Source organism: Drosophila melanogaster, chromosome 2R, assembly GCF_000001215.4.
Source record: "Drosophila melanogaster chromosome 2R".
Classification (NCBI taxonomy): Eukaryota; Metazoa; Arthropoda; class Insecta; order Diptera; family Drosophilidae; genus Drosophila; species Drosophila melanogaster.
In genome coordinates this window covers 22,993,511-23,016,992 of record NT_033778.4, presented here as the reverse complement: position 1 = coordinate 23,016,992, position 23,482 = coordinate 22,993,511, and the positions used below count along the sequence as shown (strand labels likewise).

General features: G+C 44.2%; 3 protein-coding genes across 3 annotated transcripts in view; 2 read left to right on the top strand and 1 right to left on the bottom strand.

Annotated features, from left to right (window-relative positions):
- CG42741 (uncharacterized protein) overlaps positions 1-5,915 on the top strand; it is a 31,866-nt gene extending 25,951 nt beyond the window's left edge. Inside the window, exons 4-5 of the mRNA NM_137903.4 lie at positions 3,773-4,582; positions 4,702-5,915. Coding sequence (NP_611747.2) covers positions 3,773-4,582; positions 4,702-4,874 — 983 coding nt within the window. The 3' untranslated portion in view covers positions 4,875-5,915. The remainder of the gene's footprint in view (positions 1-3,772; positions 4,583-4,701) is intronic.
- twi (twist) overlaps positions 1-23,482 on the bottom strand; it is a 62,952-nt gene that overhangs the window by 31,333 nt on the left and 8,137 nt on the right. The gene's annotated exons all lie outside the window — the stretch shown is intronic.
- On the top strand, positions 18,109-23,324 carry CG9896 (uncharacterized protein). Its single transcript, NM_137901.2, has 6 exons — positions 18,109-18,290; positions 20,481-20,616; positions 20,953-21,103; positions 21,370-21,669; positions 21,994-22,108; positions 22,166-23,324. The coding sequence occupies exons 2-6, from the start codon at positions 20,565-20,567 to the stop codon at positions 22,307-22,309; spliced, it is 762 nt and encodes a 253-aa protein (NP_611745.1). The 5' UTR covers positions 18,109-18,290; positions 20,481-20,564; the 3' UTR covers positions 22,310-23,324.

The following is a 23,482-nucleotide window of genomic DNA, read 5'->3' as shown; positions in this document are numbered from 1 at the left end:
GCGCAATGCCATAAATCCAATGTGACTCGTCGGTGGCCCAAAACGTATCGGAGTCAAAGTTGGTCAACTGATGTGGCTGTGGCCCAGAAAGCGAACGGTTCATGTGTGAAAATTGCTGACTGCAAGAGATGCAGACACGGACACGGATACGCAGCCATGTTGTTTCATAATTATAACTTAAATACGACAGTTTCGTATAAAAATCAACTAGTAAATCAACGTAAGCTCGCCTGGCAATTAACTGGCTAGAAACGTAACACACGTTGGATGTTAGTGGTGCTCGGTGCTTGGTGCTTGGTGGTGCCTTCTGTTGCTCTGGTGGTGCTTGGCCAAGCACGTCGCCAAGTTGAGCCCGGAATCGGACTTGGAGCCAAGTTGAGCTGCGCTGCCCAAGCCAGCCAAGCGAACTGTCAATTATAACCAATCGCACACCAAGTGCACATTAAACCCTATCAACTGTTTTTGTAATTTATTGTTCGCCTGGGTTTTTCTCTCTCCCCGACGCTCCTCATTTCTAAACTTGCAACTCTTGCAGTCGCATTTGGTGCGAGATCCGCATTGCACACTGCACACACACCGCACACGCTGGCACAGTGGGCTTCGCACAGTGGGTATAGAAATCGAAACTTTATATATGGCTCAAACAAAGATCTTACAGATGTTGAAACATATTAAGAATACATTTGTTTCTTTACTGCGAGTGTGGCTCACAATGTTTCATTAGGAACCTATGACCTATTTGTGTTTATAATAAAGTATATATTTACTTCACTCTTTTAATTGGCAGATCATAGAATATAATATTACATTTGTCCTATAGTGATGATAGCCTATTACAAATTACTACAAATATTTGCTCGCAATTGCACACATAATAATGTGTTCACATAATCTCAGCTCTCGTTTAATAAAGTTTCAAGTTTCAGACTGGAAAATTAGTTACCCCCAGTTCTGAGAAATGATCGACTAAATGTAGTTCCCTTACCCACTTACTTTCCACCACGGTTCCCTCTCTCTCCGGCGATGACTGCTTTTCTTGGCTTGGTCTGGGGACGATCTGGCCTCATCATAATTATCGCCGACTGCGGCTGGGGCGGCACGTTCGACTACGCACACGAACAGAGGGGGCGGTTCGAAGGGGTAGAAGGGTAGGGGGGTGGGGCGGTGAAGAGATGGGGGTTACCGGCTGCTCAACGTAAATCTAGCTAAGTCAAATGAGCAGTTTATGGCCACAGCGACGACCATTTGAAGACGCGCCAAAGGAGCCCGAGATGGAGGAGCCTGTCTATATAGCATCGCATCGCTTTGGATCCCATCGCATCGCATCGCATCGCATCGGATCGAATCTGCCGGGTGCCACTTGGGGGCAACATTCACTTTTTTTATTGCACCACTTTGGCAATAGGCACAAGTGTGATTTCAAATCTCTGGGTCGCCCGGTGCTTGGTGTTTTGGAGTTAGCTGTTTGTGGCCTGTTGCCTGCTGCCTGCTGAATGTTCCCTGTTGCCAAAGCCAAATTGGCAGAAATATGAAGTCAGCGTGTGCATTTCGGTAAAAGCGGTGATTACACACACACACATTTGTATGTATGGTATACCCGCGATTGGACAGGAGAATGGCCATTTGGGAGACGAGAAATATATGACAGCCGGCGAGTTGGCACATAATGCGCATTAGCATACGCCACCGTAGCATCCAGTTCCCTTCTCTCTCAAATCTTCACTGCCACAACTACTGCTGCACCGAACTTCCCTTTCCAGCAATTGCAAATGGGGCAAGCGGAAAAGACACAGAAACTGCAAATGCAACAGCAACACCAACTGCAACAGCAACAGCAAACAGCACTGTGGGCTGACGTTGATGGCCAGTTCAATTAAATGCCATCAATTTTAATAACGCGCCTGCCTGGGCTAACGGACCTCAACCCGGGGCCACTCTACCTGCCTCCCTCGAAACTACAGTCCGACTTCTGGAACTATGCCTCTCCCTATGGTCGAAGGTTCAGGCTAGAAACATGGTTAATTAAATAATGAAAATTTTAAATGTTTAATTTCTTAAATTAATTTCATAGAAAATATTGATTTTATCACTTCTGCGCTTGTGGAACAAAATAGGGACATTGTTTCACTTAGCCAAGTCCTACTGTGAGTCCGCTACCTTGGGCACTGTAACCCGGTGCTGGTGAAACAAAACGCTCGCTGGCATGGAAATTACAAATGCATCAAGCCAGGGCACACATGTGTAGACAGTCGCAAACGCACTTGAGGCACTTGAGGCTAAGAAACCAGCGGACCAGCGGACCAACGGACCCCATTCTCTGCTTGGCCGGTCAGTTTAGGCCTGCTTCGGATGGTCTGGTTGCTGTTGTTTCTGTTGTTGGCCATGTGGCCCTCGGTCATGTGAAGTTTGCAGGCTTGACAAAGCACTTAAGCCTGGGTCACTTGTACAGATCGCCGCGATCCCCTTTCGCCTGCCTTTTGTTTTGGCCACTGACAAACGAGCTGCAACGCCGAGAAGAGTGAAAATTGAATGTGCTTAGCAGGCCAAAAAATCGCTAGTTGACTTGGGGCAACGGGAATAAGCTTTAAATACTTTTTTAGCCTGGACTTTGGTTTTAATTTGTCAAACTTTCTGGTAAACGCTAACTAGTGTGGTGATTTGTCGGCACTCACACTTCTTTCATAGCTTTGTAATAGTATTAGAAATCTATAAATTGTAAATATACATTCAAAAAATAGACATGAACATAACTTTATTTTCACCGCCAGGTTGGCAACTGAAAAATCCTAGTTCAAATAATTTAGTTAGGAAAGAAGCCTCGCAAATCTTAAGCCGCGACAAGTGGCCAAGTGGAGTGGCAAGCCTGGGCAAACTTCTGCAAGATTTCGGTTTGCTCAGCCGCGTGGAGCACCCTTCAAGCCGAGGGGAAGGTGGGGCCATTGGGGACCAACTGCAGCAGCAGCAGCTGCAGTTTGGCGGCAATTGATGTTGATGTCGCGGGCGCCAAAATCGACACACTTGTCCCAACTGCAACTGCAACTGGAACTGCAAATGCAACTGCAACTGGCAGCCGAAAGTGGCAGCAGTCGTCGTCTGGAGCGCAGAGTACAGGTTAAATGGATCACGACTGCACGGATTCGCTGTCCGTCTGAGTCGGAATCCGCCTCTTGGACACTCGTCTCCATCTCCATCTCCGTCTCCAACTTCGACTTCGACTCTTGGAGTCTCCGTCCGTCCGTCCGTCGGCGCTGTCTGCTGGCCATAAAATACGCGACATGCAAACGTTTTTGATGCAATGAGGCGGTCGAACGAAATTAGGAAATTGTGTAAAGACTCCCGACTGACAGGCAAAAGTTTTCCCGGCCAGCTGGTTCCCTTTTTCTGCTCTTCAATTGGCATTTCCCCGCAGTCTGGCTTAGATTTGCAAAATCCATAGATTTATATTTATTGGTTAATAAATTCGGTTATTGTAGACATTTTGAAATCCATTTATATATTTGCAATAAGTATTTCTATTCTACCTAATATCCAAATATCCAAAAGAATTGCAGTACTCAATATAGACAGGGTATCTTGATGTTCGGCTTATTAAGTTAGTTAGCCTGCCTTGCTTTTTGGTTGGTAGCTTGGCTCAGTTTGCGGTTCATTTACGAGGCTCATTAGGCATTGGCGGCCATAAAGTTGGCCCCGCCATTTGGCCATTTTGTTCACCAAATCTCAATGGGTTTTCTCAAGCACTCTAACTCTGTTTCCCCCCATTTTTCCCCCGCAGCGAGCACTTCGCATGGGAGCAGCAGTAGCAGCTACAAATTCTCGTCGGCCAACAAGGCAGTTGGCTATAGCAATGGCAAGCCGGGCGGATCCTCCGGCTCGTCCTCGTCCTCGGGCTTCGGAGCGGGCTCAGCCGGATCGTCGTCGTTGGGGGCCTTTGCTGCTCAGCAGCAACAACAACTGTATGCCTCCTCCGGAGTGTCCAAGTTGCCATTCTCGCCGTTCTTCGCGGCCTCGCCATTCTTTTTCACCTATCGACGGATCAGCGGAAGCGGAAGTGGAAACGGCACCGGAAGTGTCAGCGTCAAGCAGGAGGACAACAACAACAGCTGCAGCTACAACAACGGCAGCAGCAGCGGCGGAGCAGGATCTGCGGCGAACAGCATGCAGGACTACGAGAGCAAGTTCTCGTTGCTGAGTCTGTTCAAGAATCCCTACAAGTTTGCCGGCGGAGATGGCCAGGCCTCGCGCAAGACCTCGCCCACTGGCGGCTCCAGCAAGCCCCTGGCCTCCAACTCCTCGCCGAGCTGGAAGAGCTACGCCGGATCAGGATCGCCCCACGCAGCCCTAAATCCCGCCTTCGGGGGCATGGGTCGGGGGGCGACGCGGAAGGATAACAGCAGCTTCAGTGGGATTAACTTTGGAGGCGGCGGTTCCGCCTTCGGATTTACCACCTCCTCCGATTCGATGGCCAACGGCGGCTACAATGATCTCTCCAAGAACCGCAAGGTGCACAAGTGCGACACTGAAGGATGCGACAAGGTGTACACCAAGAGTTCGCACCTCAAGGCGCACAAAAGGACGCATACAGGTGAGTTTCAGTTTGACCAAGTTAAGATAACCCAATCCATTTATACATTTAGGCAGTATGTAACCAAACTGTATTTATTAGTTATTCGACTAGCCTAATGAACTCCTAATCTCCGCCAGGTGAGAAGCCGTACGTGTGCACGTGGGAGGGCTGCATCTGGCGCTTCGCTCGGTCGGATGAGCTGACCCGGCACTACCGGAAGCACACGGGCGTGAAGCCCTTCCGCTGCCAGCTGTGCACCCGGAGCTTCAGCCGCTCGGACCACCTATCGCTGCACATGCGCCGCCACTGAGGATTTGGAACTGCCGATCTGGCCATACATACTCACATCCGAGAATACTCATCTGAGATGCTGTCGTGGAGCAGCTCTTGATTATTTATATGCACTCGAATCACTTCCATTGATCATTCACTGAGACCAGATATTCCATGTCGCCTAAGTAGCTCAATTTAGACCTTAAGAGGGCTCAAAGCCCAACTTAGATGTAGTTAGAGTGTAGTTTTGTGGCGGAAAGATTTGTAAAATTTTTCACATTTTAAGCCCAGAGACAATTGCCTTCAGAAGCCAAGTTAACAAAGTGGATTTTTACCTACTATACATATACATAGAAATATCTGCATAGTTAAATATATTCATACTACAGATAGTTTTGGATTGGTGCTAGCAATTTGCGTGTACATAGTTCTAGATAAACATATACAGCCCCTAGAGCGGTAAGATGAAATTTAACTAATTTTAGATCAAATTTTTATTGGTTATTAAGTAGAAAATTGTATACAGAAAAAATAACAAAAGAGGCAAAACAATCCGAAAAGCAAAGCAATATTTATATACATACTATATAGAAATACTCTCATCTGCAGGGTGTTTTCATCATTTTGTACTATACGCATATGGAGTGAATGATAGTTGATGAGGATTTTTACTTAAAGGGGATCGATGAGGGATAGCGTCATGATAGCGTCTTTTGATAAAACATTGATAGTTTGAAACCTAAAGATACGATGGTCTGATAAAAAAGCTACAATATATTCAAAACCATGGGTGCCTTTAATTCTTTAATATATTTGCTAAAATTAAGATATTATTTTTAATTTCTTCTTTTGTTAATCCTATAAGTACACATTTTTCACCAAGTAGAAATATCTACACATACGCTTTAAGCTGCCTTATAGCCACGCAACGCACTGTATTCCCTGGCGAACCCCAATAGCAATTTGCCTCATACCAACTGTCATCATAGATTTTAGCACACTCATAGACCAACATACACACAAAAGCAAACAAATTGTATTATTTTTTGAGAAATAAAAGAAAAGCGAATACTTTTTTGTACCAAACGAAGCCTTGGCCGTGCTCATTACGGGATAGCTGGCCAAATCCGCACTCCGTATCCAAGTCCGCTGAGCATTTTCATTTGAATGAAAAATCAATTGGCGCACGATGGGGCTGCGGTTAGCCCACAAGTGTGCCCCTGTGTGTGCCCCCATACCGCCGTGCCCCACCGATGGAGATGTGTGGCAAGTTGTCAGCGACTGCCGGCCGCCTTTTGCTCTTGCTTTGGCTTTTGCTTTTGCTATGCTCTTGCTATGCTTTTGCTGTGCTTTGTGGCACGGCACGCACTCCCCGCCAATTGCAATTGTCCAGGGGAGCATTGTCGTCGTTTGTCGTCTTTTGCAACTTTGCAACGTACGACTGCGCGTTGTTTGCAATAATAAAGATGACAAATTTCTCGTCATTTGTAATTTCAATGCGAGAAGCCGGAGCTGTAGAGCCATGGAAGCTGGATCTTGGGCCTGGCTAATACGCATAACTGGTTGGCTAGATGCCGTCGTTGGTGGATGACACCTGCAGCGGAAATCAGTGCATGAATAACGCTCTCGGCCATTAAGGCACAATTGTGAAATATTACGCATACGCCATGGCAATTTATTGGTAAATTAATAACCGAATACAAGGCACCCGACAGTAGCGACTACCACCACTGCTACTGCCGTTTATATTTTACTTCAGGTCTCTGTCTGTGGTGCTGCCGTCACCGCGTTTAGCATAAAGGTTAGACAAATATAACAGACCGGTTTTTTGGGTTAATTAATATGCCTTGGGTCAGGTCACTATTGCGACGACTAGCGCCGATGCGATGCTGGAGGATTTGGATTCGGATTGGATGGGCTCGGGAGGTCAGGTTTAATGACCCACACGCATATGCAAATGAGAAAAAGTAAATAAAGTGAGAAGGTGCCTTAATTAACACTGATCGACGCTACAAATGCCCTGGAGCTGTCCATTGGTCAACTCTTTTGTGCCGATGTATTGGGGATTTACCCATGGGAAAAGCGGTAATGATACCAAAGCTAAGTTGCTCGGAAAGGTAGTATTGAGGTGAGTAATAAATCAGTACAAGTATATCGTACGACTAAAGATCATTTACTTTCATATTTATGTTATGCAAGCAGCTATTAATTTCCGTTTTGAATGGTAATTTTCAATTAATTCGATTTTAAACTATCTGGTGCCATAAAAACATGATGGTTTGCATATATTTTATGGGTCATCATCCATGATTTGATCACATCGCGAATACCCCATGCCACCCAGTGCACAAATATCAACCGAATACATTTAGATAAGCATTGAAATCGCAGCGCTGCTCATTAAAAACCAATAAAGTCGCCTTGCGATGCAGCCACCAAGCACTGTCCATCAATCGGAGGAGGATGAGGATGAAGTGGAGGCTGGGCATGCTACAGTCCATCTGGGAGCGGGATCCACATTCGAGTATGTGTGGATCAGGCTGTCGGCAGCTGTCCATCAGGCAAAGAGCGCTCCAATAACCAAATCGCCCGGCCAGCAATTGAATGAGTCTAAAGTTGGGGATTTTCAGTTCGCATCCATAGCCACATGCACCTTTACACAGAGAATAATTTGTAAGCTTAACTGATAAAAATAACTGCATATTTCATCGATAAATATATGAGTCGTATGTTATACAATTTATATGTTAGTATTAAAGCATATTTGCCTTTATGCTCCACTGAAGAAATCAACAAATATTTCCGGTGCAGCTAGCCATCGACATCGAATTTTAATTTATTGTTATGCCTTTCTGCTGCCTTTTGGCTGCCGCAGATGCCGTTTGGAGTGGCAGGAGGAGATGGAGATGGAGCTGGAGCTGAAGCTGGTGCTGGTGCTGGTCCTGGAGCTGGAGCAGTGGCTGTTTGGAGCTGCTGGTCGTCAGGTCATGTGCAATTTATGAAACGGCTTTGCATTGGCCGCGGCCTGATTTTTGAGACACATTTGGATTTGGATGACTGTCGCAACGGCGGCAACTGCGGCAACTGCGGGTTGCTGCTGCTTCTGTCCGTTTGATTTGTGATCGATTGTGTGTCGTTAGTTTGCGACATGGGGCATGAAATCTTTGACACCTAACGGTAAACGAACGGGCCGCGAGACCTCGGATCACAGCAGTGGGTGCCCCCCTTTTGGGCCCCCTTCCCCTGAGCCCCTTTATAACCACACGCCCCCAGCCCCTCGCCATTAAATTGGAACGATGATGCCGGGGCAGCAGTTGTCAGTTGGCCAAAGTGTTTGGCAGCTTTGCCATTTATTTTACAGGTGAGTGAGCATAATGGACAGTTGCCCGTCGCAACAGTCGCAGCAGTCGCAAGTTGCAAGTTGCTGGTTGCCGGTTGCAAGTTGCCAGTTTGCCGGCTGGCGGTACATGCTGTGCGCTTTGGCTCAATTAAAAATGGAATCGTCTGGAGGAGGTCGCCTCATTTGACAATTGCCCGGTTCCCAAATACAGGCAAATAACCGTTTGAGCCTGTCTTCGCTTGGCCTTCTTCCGCCAACCGCGCCTCCCCATTTCTCCTGCCGCCCATTTCTTGGCGCTCGTATCGCTTCTATCTGGCTGTCGCTCGCAGTCCCATGTTTAATTTTGTTAAGCAAAAATGCTGGAAATTAAAATTCCCATCACACCATAAAACCCATAAATCATCTTTTATCTAAGCGAGTCTATCGGCGCATGTGAGCGCGCGCCAACTTCGGTTCGGGTTCGTTCAGGAAAAACGGCAGAAAACGTCCATCGAGTGGGGCTATATGGCTATATATATATAGATGCTGCCTGGACGCGATTGGGAACCTGCTCGGACCTCTCCTGCCTTAATGAGAATTTAATATTTTTCAATAAAAATTTGTAAAAGGCGCGTTAGCTGCTTGTCCGGCCTCGGAAGACTCCTCTCACCGAGAAACCCCCATTTTGGTGGGGGCGGTGGGCGGTGTGGTGGTGGGTCGGTGGGGTGGTGCACATTTGTTATGTGTGTCTTGGCTATTAACGCACTTTTGTTTGTGGGTACGGGCCAATGGGTATTTGGTATTGGGCATTGGCCATGGCCTGGCTAAGACTGCGCCGCGAGTGAATCTCTGGCCCGAAACGATGATGGCCGGCAGATGAGGAGGCAGAGGCGTCGGATGCTGGAAGGGGGCGGTGTGTATGAGGGGTCTTTAAGGTGGTTCCAACTACTTTTATGATCCTGTACATACGGTGTTGTAATTGCGGATATTATGTTTATATTTATTGTTTGTTTTGCAGTCACTGAAAGGAGGTTCTCATTAATAAAATCGATATGAGCGGAACTTCAAAAGCGCATTCATTTTAATGTCTATTTCGAGTGCATGTTTAGTAAAAAATAAATGAGGAATATAATAAATGTGATTGTATATTTATAAAAAACTACTTCGATCTTTGATGTAAGCGAAACACTCAATGCAGAAACTGTTGGTAGTTAAGCTTGCAACTAATGAATTTGTTTATGTATTTCATGCTATAAATCAGTATACTCTTTACAAAAAAAAAACCTCTTAACCCTTCTTAGTTTCACAACTCAGCCTCTGATATCTTTTTGCCTTTCTATTCTATGGATTGTGTACAGTATGTATCCCAGACCTTTAAGCAGTTATAGGCCCATTTTTCTTCCCAGATCCTAGATCTTGGCCCGCGTCCCTCCTTACCAGTTGCACTCCCAGGTCCATTTCTTATGCCCCCACCAAAGACGAAGTCCCTGCCCTTTGCGAGGCACTTATGGAATACGAAATTGGTTGCTGGGGCACAACAGAGCGTACGCGTATGAGCCAGGAGGAGTGGGACTCGGGCAAGAGTGTCAATTGTCAGTGGCTGTCGCCGTTTAGCCGTCTTGGCTGGGTCGAGGCCTTCTGGGCCATACACACATACATACATACATGCCACATACTGCAAGTGGGCCTAAAATTGAAAACCCAGCCCATCGGCGGCGGCGCGTGCAGACGGTGAGCCTGTTTTAATATGCCAACAATGACAATCAGCTGTCACCTCTGGTGCGCCATGTGTCTAGAGTCTGGAGTCTAGACGCCAGACTGCAACCAAAAGAAATTGCATGCAACAAGCTGAGCGATTGTGGCAACAGCAGCAACAAATAAATATGTCATTTGGCTCATTATAAAGATAGCAAAAGTCTCTTTCTTCCTGACCAGAACCGAACTGAACTGAACTGAGCTTGCAACCAGCGAACAGCAACTAGCAACATGCAGCATGCAGCATGCAGCATGCGGCGTGCGGCGTGCCCCCAGAGCTGCTGCGTCACATTTAAACGTTTAATGATAATTTATGAATGTTGTTGTTTTTTATTGCAACAACAATGCCGTAAACCAATAAATCTTAAGGATCACATAAATCTTGGCGCTAACTGAGACGGCGACTGCAGCGCCAGCCACATCAACATCAGCAGCAATCGCAGCAGCGGCGGCAACAACGTCCGCAAAACAGAGCAACTTGCACTCACAACTTGCCACCAGTTGCGGAGAACCATTGACCAATTGGCCAAAACTGATATACCCTAATGACCGAAACGCGCGCACAATTAACATGGCCATCAGGGAAGTAAAAGTTGCAACCCTTCGCCAAAAGAGCAGGAAACAAATTAACTTTTACAGGTGCAAGTACGGTATGTCGTAAAAAAGCTTGAGGTAATTGTTTGAGGGGAATTAGTGGAGTTAAAAAACGAGTTATACAATCACTCTGTTTGGTAAAGGGTCTCTTCGATATAAAATCATAATATGATACAATACAACCCACCTACATTCCATCCAAATTTGGAAGAATTTGGTTGCAGATACTATATATAGTTTCTATCGCTCTTAGAAGCAAGTTGGATCGCTGGATCCAAGCTACCCCATCTCTCTGAAGGATATAAACAATAATTTGGTTCACTTGATCAAACGGCGGGAGTTGCTATTGACAGCTGCAAAACCTTGACGTTGCTGCCTGGCTGATGGTGCGTGGTTGCGATGTGGATGTGAATGTGGCAGTGGCAGGGGATACGGATGTGGATGGGGGGATACCGATGTGGATGTGGATGTGGTGCAGTGTTGCAGTGGTGCACTCCTGCGGTGCCGGGCTTTGTGGTCCTCTAATGTGTTAATAGGAACCGTACGCCGTACGCGATGCCGCGACTGCGGCGCTGGGGGAGATTGCTCAATTGTTTTTGCTTTTTAGAAAGGCCTCTGGTGTAGTAGGCTAATTTTTTTTGCTTGCTCGCGAGTATTGGATTTAATTTAATTTTTGTGCTTTTCATGCTTCGTTAACATATTTTGCTTATAAGGATTTCCCGCGCGCAGCAAAAAGAAATCACAACTGATCAGTGAACATGCCGCCAGGCAGCAAATGTGGCTGCTGCGGCTTCATTGTTGCTGCAGGTGCATGTTGCCCCAACAATGCCATAAATTGTGACATTGGTTTTTGCTCTCCTCCCCTCCCTCCCTCCTCGCACTCACCCCTGGATTCCCCCAAACTCCCGCTCCTCAAGAAGATATATGCACACACACACACACACAATCACATAGATACTCTGATCTGGTGACCAAGAGCAAAAACTTAAGCCTGGCTAATTCTTTTTTGTAGCCCAGACCGCTGCAGGGGCAAAAAGCTTAGAACGAGTTTTGGCATTTACGACTCACTCACTCTGGGCTCTGGGATCTGCACCACCCCCTCTATTGGAGCAGCCCCCCTCCCTCGCAAATCTGCGGCAGTGGCCAACTGCCACCGCTGCTTTTTTCTGTTCTCGTTGTTGTCGCTTGCCGCTTGCCGCATTATGTTGCTGCTTAATTGGTTATAAATTAATTAAACGTCGATTAATAATCCGGCTTCTTGTCAGTTAAAGCCGCCGTCCTCGCCGTCGATGGTTGGTTAGTTGTAGGTTCTGGGCTTGGGAACAAGAACGCTGCAGTCGTAGCCAAGGAACACTGTAAGTTATTTTTTGAAAAAAAAACATTTGAAAAGGTTATTCAAGAATATAAGCTACGAATTCAAAGTATAATCAAATATATCTGATCGAAAATAAGTGATAAGCTCATTGTATTAATAGGTATTTCTGTTTCAGTTGTATTTTATTAAATTTACCAATATTTTCTAGCCGTGTACCAGCTCGAGCCTCACACACACTCACGTGATGAGTTGGCAATAATGAACTTGTTGTTGTCGCCGGCTTGAACTTTGTGTAGAAGCCAGAACAGCAGCAGCAGCAACACAAACAGCAACAACTTGAGCCACAGCAGCAACAAGAACTCATTAATGGGGCTGGACACCGAGTTGGAGCCGGAGTATCTGAGTATCTAAGTATCTGAGCACCCGACTAGCCGACTACCCGAGTATCCGAGTATCGATGACCATTTGGGCGTTTGGGTTCAGCAACTGCTGTCAGCCGCTTGTCAACGTTTCCTTTGCTCTTTGGCGAGGGGCTAACAAAAGGTTATGGGCCAACAGCCGAGGGGAAGTACGACAGTTTGCAGCTACCAATTCAATAATTGGAAACACATCGATGCCATAACTGAAATGTTTGCTGTGAGTGCGCGAACGAAAGAATTAAAATAAATTAATTATTCAGTGAAAAGCTGAGCACGAACATGGACTGGCTGCACTAGGTAGCTGAATTGTAAATGAGTCGTTAGAGGAACCAGGGCAGATGATGAAATGAGCGATGCATTTATTTATGAAACAATTTGTATAGAATCTTGTTGAATTAATTAGCTGAAAAATAAGCGGAGAAAAGCATATGGTGTAATTTGGTATTTATGGGGGAAGAAGTAAGAATCGGATAAATACATTTTCCAGTCCTATTGCCGGTCTGAGTAACTAGCTGTGGCCAAAGACTTTCAATTAAAGCAGTTCGTCACGCAGAATAGCTTTTCAAAATCTGTTATTCGCACTTTTTGTCCCTTAACTTTAATGGATTTTAACAAGCAATGATATGGATTTACTTATGGTTGTATTTATGGTATATTTGATGCAAAATTTCAAATGTCAACACATTATGATTTTTTGATTTATCATTTTAAGAGGATCGTTAGCGATCGTTCACATCGGGCTACAATACTTCCACCTGCTGGTTTGACTCTCACTATCTGGTTGGCCTTCCCATTTGTGTTTCCCCTCGAAACCGGCCACTTCACCCAATTTTCCACCATAAGCTTGGCAGTACCTTCTGTTCTGGGGCTGACCCCCACCTCATCATCGCCATCACCGGAGGCGAGTGGACACTCTAATCTGACAGGTATTTGATTTGATTTACCAAATAGAGAGGGACGGCAAGAGGCGTGCTAGAGGGAGAGAGAATGCAAATATTTACACCCTATTGTTACTAGGTGCTCCGTGTATTTGTAGTTCATTTCAGCACTTCACAGCCACAGCCACATCCACTTCCACTCGAAGCGACATCCAAGTGATGCCTTTTGTTGATCGAGTGCTTGCCACGCACTTCACTCTCTCCGTCTCTGTCTTCGTCTTTGGTACCATCTCTTTCGCGCCAACTGCCGGACAACGGCAAACTGCTACAGATATTCCTACTACTACTACTACTGCTACTTTACCGCTCACGAAAAGTGTTTTTCGACTGTCTTTCCCTTTTTTTTTTTTGGGGCTTCGTTTTTTTTTTTGACTATTTTTTGGGCAGTGGCGATTAAATCACGGTCCAGCCCCAAAGAAGGCCACCGAAGATTTGTACACGGAGAGAAAGCAAAAGTGCCTTTCAGATATCTCGAATTTTTTAAAAGATCAGCAAGATGAAGAGATGCACCTGTTAGAGAGAGCAGTAACATTGAACGCGTAGCGAGACAAATTTAATATATTTAAATATCAATGCAGATATTTTCCGCAGTGTACGTTCGGGAGTCGCCACCTTCCCCCAGCGGAGTATCTTTTGTGTGGGCAAGTCAAGTGCCGAATGGCCGAATGCTCTTCAACTCATTGTTAGTCCATAGACGGGTCGCGTAATGATCCAGAAAACCGAAAAGTCGGCGGCAAAAGCTTCTTTCTCACGTTAAGCGCCTGTACCTAGGCAATGGCCAAATCCCATTCCGGGCCAGGCCAACAAGTGCCGGCCGTTTGGCGTCGCGATCAGGAGAAAACACGAGCTGTAAAACGTCAAAATATACGAGCACAGAGCGATTTAAACTGTCAACGCAGCCGTAAACATTGTCAGTGGCTGGCAGGCCAGGGAAAAGGGGCCTCTGGCCAAAACTGGAACCATGGAGCGCTCAGTGCGGCTACTTGTTGCCTCAAATTTGCTTATGAGCAGGCCAAAACCGAAACTCCCGCGTCCACTCGCCTCGACTTGACTCCGAAGTCTGTGGCCTGGTCTAATGTGGCTCGTAAATCCTGGCCAAAACGGCCGAACGGACATCGTGGCTGCCAGTGGTCGGTGTGGACCCGTTTTTGGCCCGACCTGATGGATGTTGTGATGCGGCCTGGGCGGCACTTGGCCAGATTTACGCCCCGCAATTAACGTTCTAATCGCCTCAATTTGTTTGGAGTGGCGGGGAGCAGGGATCTGGACCACAAAGCAGGCAGATAATCAACCAACAACATCGTACAAGTCAATTGAGAGTGTCAACCTGCTGATAATGCCGGCGACGATGGGAAATCTAACAATTAATTCCTTGCTCCGCATACAATTAGTTAAATAATCTCTTTGATCCTGCCTATAAAGTGCTGCTTACTTGGATATAAATATTAAATAATTTAAGTGACACTTTAAGCCTAAATAGCATTTAAATTTTTGTGATTTCGAAAAAAATCCATTATCCATATTAAGAAAATGTAGTTAATAATGATGTCAGTACATTAATTTACATAAGGTTTTGCAGGCCCGTCAAATTAATGATTTAAGAGTTAAGAATCAATAAAAATTAATAATTCCTTGAGAAAAGTGAATTAAAAACAGAAATTTCCATTTTTTCATATCCCATTTAAAAGCGTTGTCTCAAATTTTACAGTGGCGCCTCAGCAGCGCAATAACGTTCGGGTTTGGTACTACACAAATAAAACTCTACATTAGTTTTACTTCTTACGCGTAATATACATATGCTCAGTGGCGCCACTGTGTTAGAACCTGTGTTCCTATTTAATTCATTTATAACGATATTTTTTAAATGTTGTAATGTTTTTTGATGAATTGGATTCGGAAATAAAACAAAATTTATTGTTCTATTAGTCCAGCACAACTTACTCCGCTGTCTCTGATCATAACCTATGGCAGCTGTCTACCGCAAATCTACTAAATTATAATTTTCCGCATTTGTTAAGCTTAATTTAAATGAATACTACCGCACGAGAAACAATTGTGCAAGTAAAAATAATATATTCGCCGTATATGCGAAAGTTACACAGACCTTGGTTGTAAGAACTTCAAGTGAGTGTAGTGTAAGAATAAAAGTTATCCAAAATATAGTTTAAATACAAATTCAATCCTTTTGCACTAAATTTCGGTAACAGAGCATTAACAGTGCTGCCCAAGTGCCCATTAATTTCGAAACTGGCCTTTAGTGAACTCGTTGCCGTTAGACAAATAAAAGTAAACTAAGCGCAAATACTTAAGAGGAGAATAAATGCCACGAGAGGAGTGTGTCCTTTGTCCTGCGTCCACTAGAACCAAGTAGCTGCCCCCGCCACCGAGAAACAATTGACCTTTCGCCGTTTTCTGTTCTATCGGGTTTTCCCTTTTTTGGCCTACTTGCCTCTGTGTGTTTGTGTGTGTGTGTGTGTGGGTGGGTGTGCTAAACTTTAAATTGTCCAATGCTACGTGCCCCGCATGCGGAGTTCATAAATCCAAGCGCTAAATGTAAACATCAACAGTTGCCCAGCAGCAGCAACAACGAGCAGGCGAAACACCAACAATGATGGCAAAAACTTGCAAAGTTCAAACACAAACTAATGCAGCAGCAAAGGCAGGAACAAAAGCCAAGCGAGCCGGGCCCAACCACCCACCCATCGCCCCCCCCCCCCTTGCCGACCATTTTCTGTCCTTTTGGCCAAGCCACTTTCACCGTTGTTGTTATTGTTGCCATTCCCGCACTGGTTATTGTTGTTGCTAGTGCTCCTAATGCGCGATATCGTAGTGTTTGCATGCGTGTGTGTATGCACCGGAAAAAAATTAATAAAATCAAAAATAAAATTAAGTGACAAATATGCATTATAATCTTTAATAACAGCGTATCTAAGCACCTGGTCTTAATATGAATATGTTGATAAGACTATCTCGTATAGCGTTGGCAATTGCCTCCTCTTTCGGCCAAGTGCATTTCCGGCGTGAGTGTGCCAGTGTGTGTGCGTGTGTGTGTAGGTGTTAGCCGGTTGGAAGGAGCGTGCTCCACTGGTTGGTCCGGCCATGGGTGGCAAGTAGAATAAAACAAACTTGAGTTTTGTTTTCGTTTGTCGTATAAGCAATGGCTTAAAGCTTTCCCTCGGCTACCGTCTCTCATCCTTTCACCCGTAACGCATGTGGCCAGTGGTAATGACCTACCAGCAAACACTCACACATACACACTCACACACACGAGGCAGGACTCGTTGCATTTGCCAAGGGTTAAGTTTCGATAATTATGAATGCAAAAGTGGAGCACTAAAAGGAAGCAAAAGCTGTAAATGTGTGGCATGCATCACTTAAAGTTGTTTGCCTATTTTACTGGCTGTTTGTATTGCCATCTGAGTTAAAATTTAATTGGTATGTGAAAATAAAAGTAGATGGGATTAAGAAACATTACTTGAAAAGATATCAGTAATTAAGAGCTTCTAAACTAAGTTGTATGAACTTAGGTAAAAAAAAAACAAATTTTAAAGCGTAAATTAGCCAGACACAACTTCCAATAAAATCGACTATCAACAAGAATTTAGACTCTATCTTATCTGCACATGAGTGGTTTAGATGAGTCCCAGTTCTGAAGTGGCCAATTCAATGAATTACGACCTTATCTGATCTACAGATAGGCAGACAATTTAATCTACAAGTGCTTTAAATCAAGTTGAACCACAAATCGTACAAATCGTATTAATTCCGAGTGCTAAACCTTCCCATCAACTGTTTGTTTTGCAGCTATAATATATATATATTGTATGCATATAGTATATCAGAGCATGAAATTATTATAAATGTGCATTAAAATTGTTCAAAACGTATTCACTTTCATACATACTATCTTTAATTGCCCAGGTTCAATAAAGCATATTTATAGTTGGAACGTTCTGCTGAATTAAAACGAATTCTTTGATAGCTTTGTGCAAATTCCATTTTAATTGCATCCTGCCCTGTTTTCGCTTGCATTTTCTTTTGCACTACAATCATTTCCCAATTGACTGCTGAACGAAAGTTATGCCGAACTTCTCATATATGCATATATATATTTCCTTTGTCTTGCACTACAATCGAATAGCCAAGTTAACAGGTGTCCACTCCCTTGATAGTGTCTTCATTGTGGCCAACTATTTATGGTTTCTGTCTGCGACTCGGCCGGGGAAACTCACCTCCCCCCCCCCCCCCCAGTGGAATGCCCCCTAGGCAAATAGCTCAAGGACGGCGGTGAATGGAAATCTCCGCCTAATTTGGACAGTGTTTACAGTAAATATGCAAACACACCGCCAAATTGGCATATAGCAAACAAATCTGGGCGTCGGTGGGCGGCCAAAACAAAGGCAAGGACACGCGTGTAAATCCGATTGACTTGAGCCCGAAGTTGATTGTTGTTGTCGTTAGTGTTACTGCTATTGGCACTGGGCAAACATCGGCAATCAAATATTTCTCAATGCGACAAAAATGATTGGCAAACTGGGGAGGGTAGGAAAGAAGTGCGGCAAATGCGGTATACTTGGCTTCCTTTGCCAAATAGATAATCTGTAATCTTATCAAGTCGGCCCACTTCCTTCTTATTAAATTAATTGAAAGGCAAAGTGGCTAAGCAACTAAGTGGCTAAGGTTACGAATTGGGATTACTTTCAGGCCATCAGTCGATGGTCAGCTTATCAGTTGCACTTGATGTTAGCGGGAAATACCTGTTGTTGCAGCCATTGCTGCATGTTGCTAGCCCGTCGGCAACATGTTGCTAGCGTGCACACTCGGCCCGTTTGGATACTTGGCGCTCGGATTTCAGCTCGGCTCCACTCGCCATCGTCATCGCCATGGCCATCCCCATTCGCTGGCCGAGTGGCGCCGCTGCTTCTGGCGTTCAGTACGCTTCTGTCACTCGGTCGGCTAACAACACGGCGCGCTTGCTCCGCTCAGGTCCGCTCCACCGCCTCGATCCCGATCCCAAACACGATCGCCATACCGCCAAACAGCCACACCGCTCGTCGGACTGCCCGCTGCAGTTGTCATTCGAAAGCGCGTCGCTCGGCGGCTCCAGACCAAAGTAATCAACCGAATTAAGACCCAAAAGCAGTGCGACCAATGTATAAATAAACAGGGCAGAAAACCGGCTCTTGGTTTTGAATTCGCACAGGGCGACGATCTTGGAACGCAAGATCGCCACCGAGAGGCTCGTCCGACTGCATTCTTGCATCACGTGCAGCCAGCGGCGGCACGCCCTCTCGCCGCCCCCTGCCACTTTCAAGGCAACTGTTGCACAGCGAAAAAAAAACAGTGGCGCGATCGATGCACTTACAATTTAATTTAAACAAAAGTAATCGAGCTGTAAAAGCCGTAGTTTTGGATATATTTTATTTATAGCGTTGATTTATCCAGAAAGTTGTGCAAAGCATCAGTTACCACACTGATCATGCTAGTAATGTAGTAAATATAAATACTTAGTTTCATCTCCAACTCTTTGATTTGAGTTCAAAATCTAATTTCTTCAACAATTTTGAAAGTTTCATATGTTTTTCTCTCTGTTTTCGATTGAAATCTCTTTTGAAGATCCGCGAACTTACAGTTCTTTGGACGACAGCCTGCCTGTTTCGCTCTCGCTCCTCCGTTAAGTGTTTTGTTTTCGTTGTTCAATCAGGGAGGCCCCATATCATATCATATCATATCTCTCCGTACCGACTGAAAACAGCTGCGAAAGCCTCGCTTTTGCATATGCGGAAGTGCAGGCGCGAGAATTGGCGGGTGATATTAGTCGAAAGGGGGGGGCAAATAGTACGAGTGTACTAATGCGTTTGCAACCTGCTAATCAAGAGTGCAAAACTATGCACATGTTAAAGTTTGATGGCGCATTGGCCTCTTTCAGACATGGTGTTATGCAACACCATAGATGGCCAAGTGTTTGTGTGCCAGCGAAAACCTTTCCTCGTGTTTACCTTTTTATGGCTTTCATCTGGCACAAAACCCTGACCTGTGCCAATTCAATTCGAGTCACTCATATTTTTCTTCAATCATTCGGACATCAACAAATGACGAGAAATCGTGGAGGCGAGGCTTTTGAAAATTGTTTGTGTTGTGTTTATTTGCGTATCGTTTATTTATGGGCTATAAATGCATCTGTCGGAGAACTGTGAATGCACAATAGCTATTTGTGTTTACATATTGGCATAAAAACATAAATGCCCACAAAACATAATCAAAGGCACAAACATTTTACCTGGCCAAATGCATGAAAATCAACAGCAATTTGTATCAGTTTTTTTCACTTAATTTTTGGGAAAGAAATGGGGCAGTGCAGTTACACATTTTGTTCCGATGTTTGCGCTTTTTGTGCAGTTTAATATTTTACTAATTATTAAAAGGAAATATATTAATTTTATTACGAATCCATACGTCTATCATAGCTGCACAAATAAAAAAAAAGGTTTTAATCAAAGATAGTACCCAGCTTAATAAAATAGTCTACTAATTGAACGGATACTGGCGTACAATTTCGCGTAATAAAAAGTGTCTGAAAGACATTAAAAAAAAACAGTTAGCATTGTTATTCGGGGCAGTAGCTCCATTTGGAAATTAGCCTTTTGGCCCCACGTGTTTATTAAATTTCCACTCTTAAGTGCTCCTTTTAAGTTCATGCAATCTCGCTACATCTCATCTTAGCACCTTAACTCTTGCTTATATTTAAATGAATTTTACACTGATTTTACAATATGGTGTATTTACCTAGTTGGCCTAGTGTTTTGGCCAAACCACTCAACCCACTCGTTGTTTTCGCAAACTATACTTTGACCTGTCCACGCCACATTTGCAACGATAATTGGCAAAAACAAAAGCAGAGATAAAAGCACCCACTGGCAGAAAAATATTAGAAGGAACCCCCAGTGAAACAGAATGAATCCTATCCGAAATGAAAACAAGACAACCTCTGACGTTTTGCTTTCGCTTTTCTCCCCATCGCAGACATCTTATTTATTTTTAGATCAATTTTTGTTTCGCTTGGTCGTGATTTTATTTTTTGCGCTTTATTTTGCAGCTTTTATTTGTCAGCATAGATTTTCTTTTACTGCGACTTGATCGGTTCATAAATAAGAAAATACGAAGGTGGGCTGGCAGTGTATCAGGCTATGAAAACAGGCGAAGCCTATAATTTGTCATAAGCATTTGCATTCAATAGTTGTCATGATTCTCAATTAATTTATCAATTTTTCCACCATTTTTTTTTTTTTTTGTGATATTTCAGCGAAACCAGTTACAAGCACTTAACTGCCCTTGCGGAAACAATTGCATTGTAAACAGCCAGCAGAAAGCTAAGGAGTGCGGGGAAATGCATCAAATGTGGAATCGCAACTGGAGCTGGACTCTTTTGGTTTTCTCGGGTAAGTGCATGGTATATCGAAATTTGAAAGATGGGTTATCTGAGGGCCAAAATCTGACCAGATATGCCGCTTAAGATGAACGGAGAAAAGTTGGTCGAAAAATTTATGAAATGCCAATTTCACTTACGTTTAACTTTATTACCCCTGACGCACATTTGCAACTTTGTTGCAAGTGACTGGCTGAACGGAGCTGCTGCTGCTGCTGGTGGTGGTGGCCAAGGGTCTCGGATTGCCTTTTAGCTTTCAGCTGGAGCACTATTTCAATGTTTCTGTTTGTTTGTTTATTTGTCTCTCACCCGCGCCCACTCACCGCCCACTTTGGTCTCGGATTTCCAGCCCTGCTACTTCTCTCGGCGGAGGTGGCCAATTCGGAGGAATGCGGCCAGGAGGAGTTCACCAAGTGCGCCGAACCACTTGATATGCTGCATTTAACGTCGGACTTCTCGATTGGCCCGGCCAAGAAGGAGGAACTGGAAAAACTTTGTCAGTAAGTGGCTTCACGGGCAAAATTCCCCCGTCGATCCGGACTCACTGCATCCGAATTCCAATCGCAATCGGTGCGGCGCAACGCTACAAATGTTTGCTGTGTTCTGATGATCGATTTGGGTGTTTTGTGCTGGAACTTATCCATGAAAAATTAACTAGAAATCGAGTAATACTATCCCCGACTCACTTAATTTCGCATTTTTAATTGAAAATAACATTTTTAATTTGTTTTATTGCAACAACAATCTTTTTGTCTGTTCCTCCCAGTGAGCTGCGCAAGGGCGTGAGGTGCATACAGAGCTATACCCGGCGTTGCATGGATCTGCAGCAGAGGAATCAGTTCAACAAGCTCTACCACGACACCAACCAGTTCATCAGGGATCTGTGCAACAAGGGTGCCTTCCAGGACGAGTACCTCAAGCATGTGCCCTGCTCTGAAATGGCCAAGAAGGAGTTCGAGGTGTGCTCCAATCGTTATCGGGAGACCATGGTGTTCCTCAAGCCAAACAAGAACCAGGAAAACTCCGAGAACGGCACCCTGAACGAGAACATCAAGACCATTTGCTGGTGAGTGAAACCAATATCAACCTAGCCGAATTGGTTATCAAATGCCTTGGCATGCTCTCTAATGAATATTTAAATCGATGCAATGCAGTTTTAAACAGGGTTTGTTGTGCTTTGAGAATGAAACGAATGTAATTGCGCCATGGAACGCAATTGCAAATTGTAATTGAAATGTTATATTGTGTCGGGGATTCATTCGATTGAAAGAGGAAATATTTTTGGCAGAGCCAGAGTTTTATTACTATGAAATTATTATTTTTGCAACATTTTTGGGATTTATTTAAAACTCTTTAAATATCTTGCATTTGCATTAATCAATTATTCAAGCTCCATCAACGAACTTGTGGATTGCTCGGAGGATGCTGCACGCAAGATCTGCGGCAATGAGGCGGCAAAGTTTACGCGTCAACTGGTGGACAAATATGCCAACAGCCTGACCAAGGTACGCAGAAAGATAGAACTCCTCCGGAAGCAAATTGTAACCGAATCTATCTTACAGATCTACTGCGAGGACTTCACCCGAAATCCGGGCATCTGCAGGGATGGCGAGGGCAATGGCTCCACGCGAGCAGCTGGCAGTAGTTTGGGACTCCTGCTCACAGGGACATTGCTGACACTGCTGGTCAGCAGAGGCAACAGATAGATGGCAGAGGCACAGCTAAGTGCACAAATCTAGAACCAGTCTTACCAGAAAGGAAATTCGTGCGAGAAGGTGAAGCGAACAAGGCAAAGGATAAATAGTTAAGGTTTCCCCCATCACACCGAAAGAAGAATTCCACACGCTGTTGCATACTTCTGGCAGTCAGTTTAGGCCACAGAATCCCCGAGAGGTCAAAGAAGTAAGCTATACAGTAAAATACACGTTAAGTATGTTATGTATATTAGTATGCATATATCAAAGATCTATAGGGAATATGAGAGCAGAGTCAAGATCGTATATATATATGTATATATATATGCGGATATGTGTGTTACTATATAGTGGATATAGGCTAGCTAGTTAGAATCAGTGTTGAGTGTGGCAGGCAGGTTAGTTGTTGTTGGCCTTACTTTCCAGTCGTCGTCGATCGTGCAATACTAGAGTTTCGTTGAGTTTGTTGAAGTTGTCCAGGCTTTAAGTGTAGGCATATTTTAGAGAATAACCCTAAGTTTCACAAATCGTTGTTAGCTGAAGTTAGAGCGCTCCCCACCCCCCCACATCTGTTTTCCGTAATACCAGGCAATATCAAAAATCGAATGATCAGATGATCGTTTGGAAACGCCTATGTACCTCTTAATAGCAGTATGTTTGCAAAGTCAGTTTTCGTTACTCACACAGCACTAAGCGCACAAGAAAATATCCCGAGCGGATTTGCTCACATATCGGCAATAAATTTAGATTAACAAAAAGTGCATTTCTATGAATCAGGATTTTTAAATTATTTATAAACCTATTTAGTGTATATTTATTTCCCACACTGTAAATACCTTTAAATATATTCAAAATCGGAAATACATATACGAATAAATATTAGTTTAACTTAAAAATACACTCACACACAAACACACACACCTACTTACAAAAACTGTGAATATATATTATGATTAAAGAGTAACATTTATTTTAAGTAAAACACACACATGCATATGCAAGGAAAAACAATAAAAAATGAGAAAATAAATTAATGCAAAAAAGTGTGAAAGAGTGGCAAAATAAAGGGGCACACGGCCAGAGGGGCAGTTATTTAATTTTGAAAGCCGAAACAAGTAATACCCTACGAATTGGATTTAATAATATTTTCAGACTGTATGCCGAGTTATTAATGATACATTTCAG